Source organism: Syzygium oleosum, unplaced genomic scaffold (assembly GCF_021117445.2).
Source record: "Syzygium oleosum isolate NSW1041296 unplaced genomic scaffold, Sole_v2.1 Sole_v2.33, whole genome shotgun sequence".
In the NCBI taxonomy this organism is placed as follows: Eukaryota; Viridiplantae; Streptophyta; class Magnoliopsida; order Myrtales; family Myrtaceae; genus Syzygium; species Syzygium oleosum.
Genome location: NW_026607517.1, coordinates 2752855 through 2764163, shown reverse-complemented (window position 1 = coordinate 2764163; position 11309 = coordinate 2752855). Strand labels below are relative to the sequence as shown.

Genomic DNA, 11309 nt, shown 5'->3' with positions numbered 1-11309 from the left:
ACCAACTTGGGAGCTAGGCGAACTGATTTAGTATGATGTGCCCGACGAGGGGATTACAGGCTATTGATGATTCTCTGGACTGATTCATGCTAGTAAATCTATTTGACTTGTGCTTCTAGCCCAGTATGCTTGATGAACTCAAGGGAATATCACTCCATCATATGATGGTGAAGAGCCAAAAGCTATTGCAACAGGCCATTTGGAAGATCATAACAGAGTTGTTGATAAGCTTGTAGAGACCATAGGTGATTTGAGTTACTCAGAGAAAAATGGAGAAATGGATGGCTGATATGTTAGAGCTCTTAAAATTGTTTTACATTAGAGACATGGTGTTGAATCTCATCAATCATGGTCGTAGAATGAAGGTAACACTTCTCTTGAGGCATAATTGCTTCACAATACAAGGTTCGAAAGATAAGGCACTACAAATGCAATAAGTCACACACACAGACAACTCATTATTGGCATAAATAAGTAACAACAGTACACTGGTTTTTGCTATTCACTCATCCTCTCATCTCATGATTCTCCAACAACACAACTAACAGTGCTCCTATTATTAAGGCATCATTGCAGGAGCGAAAACTCTCAAATCGGCCTTCATTTCATCGAACGAAGTTCCTCCTCGTACACCTGAGGATCATGTTTCAACACTCTTTTAAGGATGCGAAACAAAGGGAGGCAACTGTTTAAAATCGGGTTGCTTGGGAGGGATCTTGGGGAACGGCTTTTTATAGAATGGAGGAGGGGGCTTGACGAACGGGAAAGGCGGTGGCAGCGGCTTCTTGAAAACAGGGATGGGAGGTGGGAGAGGCTTCTTGAATATCGGTATCGGCGGAGGAAGTGGTTTCTTGAATTTAGGGACAAATGGAAGAATTGGCTTCTTGTACACTGGTATTGGTGGCAGAAGGGGCTTCTTGTATTTCGGTATCAGTGGTGGAAGCGGTTTCTTATATATCGGTACAAGTGGAGGGAGAGGCTTCTTATATATAGGAGGGAAGACCTTCGGCGGGAGAGGAGGAAGCTTCTTTGGAGGGAATAGTGGATGACCGAAACCCTTCACAGGTGGTTTTAACTTAGGCAATGGGTGCTTGAAGTGAGGCAACAAGAAGGCAGAAGCGCACGTTACTGGGGAAAACTTTAGCTTATCGGCCAACCCGTAAGTATGTTTTCCATGAGTAATGGACTTGAAAACTATCTTGGAGGACTTGGGACCGCCATAAGAGGGACACGGTGTCTCCGCTGCACTGTGAAGCTGTGCATAGCATTCTTCTTTTGACTTCCCGTCTACTAAGATCTCAGGAGGAAGCAGTACTTTGAACTTCCCTTCTTCATTCAGTTCTCCTACTCCTCTTCTCTTGTATTCTCCTTTGGGCGTGAGGCAATCGATTGACACGCGAATCCCTGAAATAAGAAAATATCATTAAATTGGTCGTCTCATTAGCTTCGAATACCTCATTATGAGTTTATGATGGATCTGCAGTGAGATAAAGGTATCTGTTTTTGTGTTGCCTGAGGGCATGTGTTTCTGTCTGCACATCCTGCATGCTCAATGTTCTTACATTGCATGCATTTGCAAAAACAAAAATATTTGGCATCTACGGTTAAGAAAGCAAGGCAAGCGACGATGCCTATCATAGGACTAACTTCACTGAGATTCCAGAAATTTTTGTCGCTTGGTTTACTTTCTTAACCATATGCAGATGGCTCTGTCCAAATAAGAATAAATTAGATTCAATCAAAGAAGACATGAACATGATCGTACACAGATGATACCTAATCATGCTCTCCTCCCTAAGATTGTTCGTAATCCCGTTCTAGAACATGAAAGTACGGTACATTGTATGACATGCAGACATCAACTTTAGAGTATGTTTTAATGGAAGAAAATATATCTCGGAAACAGGTGATTCGGTCATGAGCACTGTAGTGGGACACTGGGTGATTTTCTTGTTGCAGGGGCAGTTGAAAGATAGCTCAAACCAAAATGTAAGCTACACATGATCGAATAATTTGCTTGCGAGAAGGTTCAAACAATTAGAAACTTGCATCCTACTTCGTTTTCGTTTGATTCGGCGGGCGAAATGCACCCAAACGATTCATCTCAAGCTCATCAGGTAAACTAGACACTTTGGCGCAAGGCCAAAATTACCGCCATTGGATGTGTAACATGCAAAATGCTTATAGTGACAGGACCAATTGACGTACCTGAAAAGGCTTGCTTGGCATCAATGTGATTCCGTTCACAATCTGCACATTCTCCTATGCCAAGAACCTCAACGTTGTCCTCATCTCCCTGGCAGAACCTCGCAGCAAACAGCAAGGACACCAAGCAGCACAGAAGCGCTGGACAAATCCTCATGGGGACTTAACGGTGGAGTGGCGGAGAAAATTCTAGTTAAGGATGACTGAACTAGCTCCATCGGACCGCATTATATAATGATCCTGAGAGGCTTAGAGTAGATTGCAAAAGCCTCACACCGTGTCACCGTTATTCGCCTCACATGAGGTTAGGGAACCCTTCGACATGTTCCTCCCGAGTGAATAGGACAGTAATGTGCACATACCATTTTCCTTGCTTGCACCAAAGCCACCATAATCTTTATTGAGTAAGCTCCCCAACTGCCCAAGAAAAAGGCTCTTCCTTTTTCTGTTGAACCAGCTCATACACAAGACAGCTCACTTGCTGTCATTAATAGTCTGCTTTTTCTGGTAGAGATGGGGTTCAGGGAGGTATTGATTTCTCCGCTCTCGCAGAACTTGAGAATGTGTGACTCTGTATTTTCGTACTTTGCTGACCCGACAGCCAACAGCTCTTGGTACCCGACCATTTAAGGCATTTTGAGAGAAACAGATGGGGATCCAACTCCATTCATATGTGAATCCAGTGTATTGTGTCTAACCGATTATCTTGCCAAGTCATACGATTCAATGCCGAACTGCCAAAATGACAGCACATGCCTTTGAGACCAATCACAAGCAGACTACGTGCGGACTAGGTTTCCGCATCCCAGTATGCCATTGGACCGATGGACAGAGGCTCGGTAACCGACCCAAAGGTTCCCATGCGTCGCCGGCATGACTATGTAAGGATCAATAAGTGGAGAAAAATGCCAAAAAAGTCATAAACTTTTTGCATTAGTGCCAATTTAGTCCTAAACCTTTTTTGGTGTCAATTCAGTCCTAAACCTTTTGCATTGATACCAATTTAGTCCTAAACCTTTTTTTGGTGCCAATTAAGTCCTAAACATTTTAAATTGGTGCCAATTCAGGCCTAAACATTTTGTTTTTGTGCCAATTTAGTCCTTCCGGTCAATTTTGATCGGAATTTGCCGACGTGGACGCTTGCCTGCCGGCGGCCGGTCACCGGCGCCGACGTGGACAACTTTAATAATATTTTAATATTTTTTTGAATTTTTATTTTTTTTCCTTTTTTTTTTGGTCCCCCCCTTCCTCTGGCCGGAGGCCAGAGGCCGGCGAGCTCGACCTCGCCGGCCACTGGCGAGGCCGGCGAGCTCGACCTCGCCGGCCCAGCGCGAAGGGCGGCGGCCTCGCCGCGAGCGAGCCTCGCCTTGGTTGAGCGAGGCTCGACCTCGCCAGATCCGGCGAGGTCGGGCCACGCCGTGGCCTCCGACGAGGGCTCGAGCCTCGCCATGGTCGGAGGAGGCCCGACCTCGCAGATCCGGCGAGGTCAAGCCTCGTCCGACCAAGGCGAGGCTCGAGCCCTCGCCGGAGGCCGCGGCGAGGCGAGCCTCGCCATGGTCGCGAGGCCCGACCTTGCCGGATCTCGACCTCACTAGATCCGGCGAGGGCTCGAGCCTCGCCATGGTTGGGCGAGGCCCGACCTCGCCGGATCTGGCGAGGTCGAGCCTCGCCCGACCAAGGCGAGGCTAGCCCTCGCCTGGCGAGGCCGCCGCCGCCCTCGCCAGTGGCCGGCGAGGTCGAGCTCGCCGGCCTCTGACCTCTGGCCGGTCGCCGGACCGGCGACCCGCCAGAGGAAGGAAGGGGGGATAAAAAAAAAGAAAAAAAAGGAAAAAAATAAAAATTCAAAAAATATATTAAAATATTATTAAAGTTGTCCACATCAGCGCCACGTCGGCGCTGATGACCGGCCACCAGCCGGCAGGCGTCCACGTCGGCAAATTCCGGTCAAAATTGACCGGAAGGACTAAATTGGCACAAAAATAAAAGGTTTTGTACTGAATTGGCACCAATTTAAAAGGTTTAGGACTTAATTGGCACCAAAAAAAGGTTTAGGACTAAATTGGCACCAATGCAAAAGGTTTAGGACTGAATTGGCATCAAAAAAAGGTTTAGGACTAAATTGACACTAATGCAAAAAGTTTATGACTTTTTTGGTACTTTTCTCCCAATAAGTGCTTAGGCTCGACGACACTAGACCGAACTAGTCATATGGCACAAAAAGAACACATATTCTTCCCGCATGATGATTATTCTTGTTCGTAGGATGAGTAACATTTTTTTTTTTGAGTAACATGTTTTGGACAATCAGTGTCCATAAACTGGTGCCGACAATAACCTTCCTGATCTTTTTCAGTCGCACACTCGAGAGTCACGAGCCATAAGTGCTACTTTTACTGGAAAACTGTAAGCTATTCGTATCACCTGATCAATATCTCCCCGGCTAGGATGTTATATTGTCCACTGCTTTTCTGGTCTCTGCCGCTGGAATTGAATAGCCGCTTCATGTGATTGTCCTTCTTCAGATTGGTTGGCCAAAGACAAGTTCTTCTAATTTTGGGGCATTGTGAGTGTATATTTCAAAAATTTCGATTCCTTTCGTACTACGATCATCTTTTCTTTTATTACTAGTTAAGTACGGTGCAGTCTCCACCTCACGTGAAAGATGTAGTAAAACAGCATGGGACCACATTACAGAGAAACGTCAAACGATGAACATGACAAAGTTCAGCACGGCGGCGACATTTGTTATCAGGCTGATGCTGTTGAGAGATGTTGAGTCCCCACTCTACCAACCAGAAAGGCTCGCACAAAGGGAATTTAAGAAAGACATTCAAAGCCAGATCTACCAGTGCGTGTCCTAATCGCAACTTTTTTCTTACCAGTCCATCAATGAGCACAGCCAAAGTAGCTGATTATCGCTTAAACCGGAGAACTTTGTCACTCTTCAAGTTGGCTTTCCAGCTTAATTGCTCCTTGCCCTGTCATTAGTAGAAAGTAAACCAGCTGTATTACACTGTCCAGAGAGCGAGACCAACCACCGACCTCAATAGCACTGCCTGGGCCATACTCACAGGATACGAACGTCCAAGTTCATCTGCTATTTCAACTTCTACGGCTCTGCGAGATTGTCATTTATTAAGAAGGAAATTTTACACAGATAAATTCACTGAAGAGCCCTAAAAAGGTACGATTTGTCGAAGATTTTCTCATCCGGAGTCGGGAATAAAACTCTTTTCATTGCCATTACAATACTAGTTATGTGTTGATGCATGTCCGAGTCCAACAAGAAGTTGCACATCATTTACCAATGCTAGCCAATAAAGGTGGTTTATGAGCAACTCCTCCAAGTCGTCTTCACCACCCAACATCAACATTAGGCATCCATTCCCCAGCAGTATTGTTTTCCATATTTACAGGTAAATATGAGTGCCATGCACCAGTCGTCACGCTCACTTTTGCAGATTTCAGTCAGAATTGATCGAATTTTCTTCAGACCACACACTTATCAGCAAAAATACTTGATAGTTGACGATGTAATACATCCTCAAACTGCTAGAGAAACAAATCAGTTGGCTGACAAAATGTGATGACCACGGCCCACTGGACAGTGGCATAAAATTTAAAGACTGATGGGAAGGCAATTAGCGAAACAAGCATGTGACTATGAAAAACTCTTGGTTCAAGAGCAACTGTTTCCTCCCTATTTCAAAAATACAAGTTCCCGGTGAAGAGCCTCTGACTTCAAGAATATCCAATGACAAGAAATGTTAAAAAGTATTCTTCAACATGCTACAACTTCTAAGCAGATCTTTTGTAAATCTAACTCCGAGAACCAGTTCAAACTCCTGCTCTCTCCAATTATCCAAATCCCAATGCCTAGTGCGAGTCTCACTAACCTGTTCTTCTCAAATTATCATGCTTTGTGCATCTGACGTTGCAGAACGCCTATCTACTTCTTCTTCTTTGACTTGCTGGCTTGAGACTGAGTATAAGCAGTTCCCTGCAGAAATTATTACAAGCCATTTCAGAAAACTATATCATGGGTAAGAAGAGTATCTCAACAACAGGAGGAACACATTCATGTGAGGACAAATTTCTCACTGTAAATCACCCCTAAGTATTAATTCATGGCTCATGTGACTGGATAGGTATGAATGCACAATACGTGGCTGGTAGATGAACAACAATTAATAGTCATGTTGTTCTGCATCACATATGCCAGTCATTTTCACAAATAGTCAGAATATAGCTAAATACTTGCATGAGTCTCAGATCCTTTGAGCACTCATTTCCTCAAAAGTTCTGTGTAAATGATTAGCATTTGCTCATTAAACCTATTTAGACCATTCGGCATCATCTGGTACAGCAATAAAATTAAGTCTATAATAAACACGGTGCCAAATGAATCACTCAGTTACTCATCCATCTGCCAATGCACCTATTATGGCTCAAACGTCATTCACATAAAACCTACACAAACTTTCTGGAATAACTTTTCTGCTTTTGCCACATAAAATTGAATCAACATTTCTTCCGTTTTATTTGTAGGTTTAAATATGCGGACATAAAAGTACACATGTTTCCTCGTCTATTAAAGGAGTCCCCGTTTCCTCTCCATTTAACAGATTTTTGTAGTAAGCATGAGACATAGACTTACTCTCTCCATCTCAGTTTCTCAGCCAAATTGTTACATCTGGGCGTGCCCTACTCTAGGAAAATGCTTATTTTCCTTCTCTAGGAAAACTCACTAGCATGGGGATTTGAACAACAGACTCATCCCTCACCCCCGGAACTATTGGGTCGTCGCTGTGGGTAACCGATGGAAACAACAAATGAAAATAATCTAACATCGTGAGACCACCCTTCCATACCATGAAAAACCAAGCCCAAAACCGTTTTACTGCCGATAGACAAAAAGTTTACACAAACTTTTGATGTAAGAGAGCAGGGTAAGGCCTCTTGTCTACATGGTTATAAGGCTATACAACACTAGTGAAGTTCATTCAGAGGGTTTTGAGGGTGAAGTAGAACCAGGGAAACAAGGACCACAGCCTTTTGATCCAAGGAGAAAAAGGAGACTCTAAATTGATATGTAGGGAAGAGAGAGCAAACACTACCACACTATGATTAGACAGATAAGCACACTACTGTATTAAACAAGATGACTAAGCAAATTTGATTTCACTAGGGAGAGTAGACCCACAGCAGAAGAAGGGAAGGGAGGTCTACCACAATCAGGTAGGGAAGATGGTTTGGCAATAGAACAGAACACAATCCAAAGGTAACGGCACTTAAATGGCCATAACGCAACCATCACTATGTTCACACCCAATGACTAGCAGCATTGCTGTATGTGCTATCGAGACATTCCCAGGTTGATATATGCCCAAGACCGTAGCAGTTCTCTCCAGTCAAAATACTAGGACAAGAAAATAGTATCTCCAAACAAGGCAGGGTTCAAGTGTCTCAAACAAAAGACTATTGAAACGGAAGAAAAACTATTTATAGGAAAAGAAAATGCAGCTATATCAACAAAATCATGCAAGACGCACCTGAAGCCATTCATCCATTGAGGCATCAGTTGTCCCAGTTCCCACTTCAACCTTAGGTGCCCTCTTGGTTTTCTAAACGAACAGGAACACAAGGACCAGTTAGACTGTTGGAGTGAGTCAATAAACACAAAGAAACACAAAGACCTTGATGCACATATGGAGATCCAAGGATAATAATATAATAAAAAAAAATTATTCATCACCCTTGGAAAATATAGAAGGGGTAAAAACATACTCAGCATTTCCGTTAACTCACACACCCACAATCACACGTACATGATAGCATAGATAGTATCATCAATGAGTAGATGAAAACAAAATACGTAAAAGTTCTAGATTAAAGAAAGTATATCATAAAGGGACAAGGAGTAGATCAAATTATGAACTCATTGCATTATCCACAAACAAGATATCCTATAAACAGATTGTGATTGTCTATAGACCATATTTGTCTATAGACCATATCTATTGTAAAGGATAGAACATGCTCCAATATCTAGTACCTTTGAGAGTTGCTGTATCCGCCCACGAATCCATAAACCAAGGAGGACAAGAAGGGCAATCCCCAGAGTAACAAGAAAAACAGATTCGACGCTGAGAAAACCGCCAGCTTCAACAACTTCAATTGTTCCATTGTAAAAGGTGTTTTGATATGGTTGCTGGTCTATCTCATAGATGATGGTGCCCACAAGATCAAAATTTCCAGCCTGCAGGGACAAAATAACTGCTTAAGCTCTCCATACATCTAAGTCATAGAATTTTAAGTGCTTGTAGTATTGAAAGAATAAACACACAAGCGAGGAGCACAGCCAAGATTTAACAATTGGATAGTAGAAAATACATATACATAGATATTCCCAGATATCTACCTGCAAGTACTTGCTGACAGCAAAAATATAGGGAAAGGTAGCCTGAGCAGAAGTTGGAACTGAAGCATTGTTGAAACCCTACAATGGAAAGAAACCAATCAATGAATTGTCCGACCATTGAAGCAATTTGAGACAAAGAAGCCAACAGAGAATTTTGCTAGGAAATTTCAAGTGCAGATAAAAAGCAAATAAATAAACCAAAAGAGTATCACAAGCTCCAAAGACAGCATTTTTCTTTTCTCAAATGGCGGATTCCAACATGATCTTAATGTTTCATTCTTGTCTAATGAAAGATACTGAAATCCAAAGAAACGTGCATAAATGCGGATTATTTACATAAAGGATTTAGGTGTGAAACACAAAAGCAATTAACAATTTAGAATAAAAGGAGGAAAAGCAGCATCTGCAGCTTTTCAAAAATTATCAGCAATCAGGATTTTGCTTTTCCTTTTGCAACTAAGCAAGAGTAATTCAGTGATGTGGCACCAAGGAGATTTCAAGTTCATTACAAAACCAGTTAATTAAGCCAACAAGCTCTAAGATAGAATTGCATCGAGACTTGAGCTTAATGTTCAAGGTGAAAATCCACAATTCCCAATTGTACAAAATGACTCTGATTTTCACATCAATACGTTTCAAGAGTTATTGAGCAACCAACCAGCAAGCAACCGGGGATGAAGAGTAAGAAATCAACAACAAAAAAAGGGTTTCGCAATAACGAAACTCTCTCTTTCTACTTTTTCAGTCATTGGCGGCACAAACTTTTATAGTTGTGCACACTGGATTTCAGTAGCAGATAGATGAGGAATCGGTCGACACAGCATCTTGCACTATTTACAAGCACGCAGAAACTTACCTGAGCCGTTAGATTTTGAACCAACATGCGATGATCAAAGGGAAGATGAACACTGGCCTTGATGGCAATCACGTTGACATCTAAATCTCCTGTAATGATTCACAAAAAGAAAGTGAAGTTTAAGAAACGAGCTTACGAAAATAATAATAGGAGAATTATCGTATACAGTAAGACAACCCAAGGCCCCCAACAGAACACGACCTCCAGAGTGATTGCTAGGAGCCAAGAGTGTCCCTTGCATTGTATGATCCACAATGACAGTGCTAATTTGAAACAACTGACACGAGATAAAGCATGTAATAAATCAAGATAATGGATACGATACATCAGAGAAAGAAATCCACTACCGTCATTTTTTAACCCAACAAGCAGTTCAGCCTCTTCTCCTGCTGGTACCACTGCAAGAGGGATTTAATTTAAGATAAGCAATCTCGGTCGTACGAAAAAAAAAAAAAACGTGATTATTCAGAAGATTCTCACGTTTTGCGCTGTTTTTCGGGAAAACACAAACTGTGTTTACACCCGGAGCGGGACTGAAGTTTTCATCTCCAAACTCTTGGACATCTTCACCGACAATTCCAAGTTCACCCCCTTCATCAGCAGCCTCTGCAACATCGACGTCTGCATCCGATTGACACCTGGCAACTATCAAGTAGATGATACATATGATAAGTACAGAAAGTTAAAAAGCTTTTGTCCTGAAAGTTGATATCAATGAGAAACGTGATATCATGCTAATCCTATGACGCAATCGAAGATGAACAATTTGAACAGACATGCATCCAAAAAAAAGAAGTCAAAGCACAGCAAGTCAACAACATCAATTCCATTAGCAACATCAACGCACAAACAGTTAAGCAGAGATTCTAGCGTTCAAACGACATGCAATCGCACAGCGGATTCACCATATCGAGACAATGAAGGCAGATGCCATAAGAGGCAGTGAACAGGAAAAACCATTTCGCCGACAATTCGAAAGCGCTGTTCCTCTAAAAGCTAGGAAATTAGCGAAGCTCATGCACACGCTTCGACACCCCCGTACAGGCCAACGCCGCGAGAATCCACGCACAACAAAACAAACAAAACAAACTCGAAGGCGAAGGCCGCGAGATAAGGATCCGAAAACATGCGCGCGAATTCGATCGAGACGCAAAGCCAAATCCACAGATCACGCCTGCCGCACAACAGATCGAAGGAATCGCATCGCCCGCGTCGCATGCAGAGACCGCCGCGATTCCAAATCGGGAAAAGAAACGGCGAGAACAGAAGGCGAAATTACGAACGACCGGCGGATCTAAGAACAGAGGAGGTGAGGGGGAATCGAGCTAACCGTGGAGGAGAGGGGAAGCGAGGAGGAGGAGGAGGGCGAGGAAGAAAACCCTAAAGTTCGTCATTGCCATCGGAGGCAGCTGCAAAACCAGTCAATGCTCTCTCGCTCTTTCTTTCTCTTTTTTTGGGTCTTTTCGATTTTTCCTGGGTTTTGACCTTCGCGTTTCTATTTATCGACGGGATCGCACGGTGTGTTTTGCTCGGTCTCGACCAACTACGGTTCTCGACCTGGGACATCATCATCGGATCGTCCGCGCCCTTCCGCGCAAACTGGGCTGAGCCTAGTACAGACAGACAACGTTGGACATTGTCGTGGCCCGCCTTCGTCTTTGGCGTTGCACCTGCAATCGGCCCAAACATGATCATGCCTGTGAAAAGTTGGAATTTTTCCCGGACACATTTGATCCCACTGGTCGAAAACGTAGGACCGAGTAAACATCAGGCCGAAAAATTAATCAAATTGATGCCCTTGTTTCACCGAAAATTTCATGTTAAAAG

The 11309-nt window shown here is 43.2% G+C and overlaps 2 protein-coding genes across 3 annotated transcripts; both read right to left on the bottom strand.

Annotated features, from left to right (window-relative positions):
* Nucleotides 1–436: 436 nt before the first annotated feature.
* Nucleotides 437–2512, bottom strand: LOC115672832 (proline-rich protein 4-like). Its single transcript, XM_030594789.2, has 2 exons — nucleotides 2209–2512; nucleotides 437–1404 (listed from the first exon to the last, which is right to left on the bottom strand). The coding sequence occupies exons 1-2, from the start codon at nucleotides 2360–2362 to the stop codon at nucleotides 659–661; spliced, it is 900 nt and encodes a 299-aa protein (XP_030450649.1). The 5' UTR covers nucleotides 2363–2512; the 3' UTR covers nucleotides 437–658.
* A 3334-nt stretch (nucleotides 2513–5846) lies between these two features.
* On the bottom strand, nucleotides 5847–10977 carry LOC115672833 (translocon-associated protein subunit alpha). Of its 2 annotated transcripts, none has more exons than XM_030594790.2 (8): nucleotides 10813–10977; nucleotides 9963–10127; nucleotides 9830–9880; nucleotides 9483–9571; nucleotides 8627–8704; nucleotides 8261–8464; nucleotides 7758–7829; nucleotides 5847–6205 (listed from the first exon to the last, which is right to left on the bottom strand). In XM_030594790.2, the coding sequence occupies exons 1-8, from the start codon at nucleotides 10880–10882 to the stop codon at nucleotides 6155–6157; spliced, it is 780 nt and encodes a 259-aa protein (XP_030450650.1). In that variant the 5' UTR covers nucleotides 10883–10977; the 3' UTR covers nucleotides 5847–6154. The 2 variants fall into 2 exon arrangements, with proteins under 2 accessions (XP_030450650.1, XP_056160793.1); XM_056304818.1 differs by having other exon boundaries at nucleotides 9963–10103; nucleotides 10813–10968.
* Between the last annotated feature and the right edge of the window lie 332 nt (nucleotides 10978–11309).

What these genes read in the sequence shown, in the direction of transcription:
- LOC115672833 (XM_030594790.2), bottom strand. Translation starts at nt 10,882, where the DNA reads ATGGCAATGACGAACTTTAGGGTTTTCTTCCTCGCCCTCCTCCTCCTC. An exon ending in TTCAAAATCTAACGGCTCAG is followed by an intron (nt 8,705 to 9,482) that starts GTAAGTTTCTGC and finishes TTTCCATTGTAG; the next exon opens with GGTTTCAACAATGCTTCAGT. An exon ending in CAATGGATGAATGGCTTCAG is followed by an intron (nt 6,206 to 7,757) that starts GTGCGTCTTGCA and finishes TAATTTCTGCAG; the next exon opens with GGAACTGCTTATACTCAGTC.
- LOC115672832 (XM_030594789.2), bottom strand. Translation starts at nt 2,362, where the DNA reads ATGAGGATTTGTCCAGCGCTTCTGTGCTGCTTGGTGTCCTTGCTGTTT. An exon ending in TGCCAAGCAAGCCTTTTCAG is followed by an intron (nt 1,405 to 2,208) that starts GTACGTCAATTG and finishes TTCTTATTTCAG; the next exon opens with GGATTCGCGTGTCAATCGAT.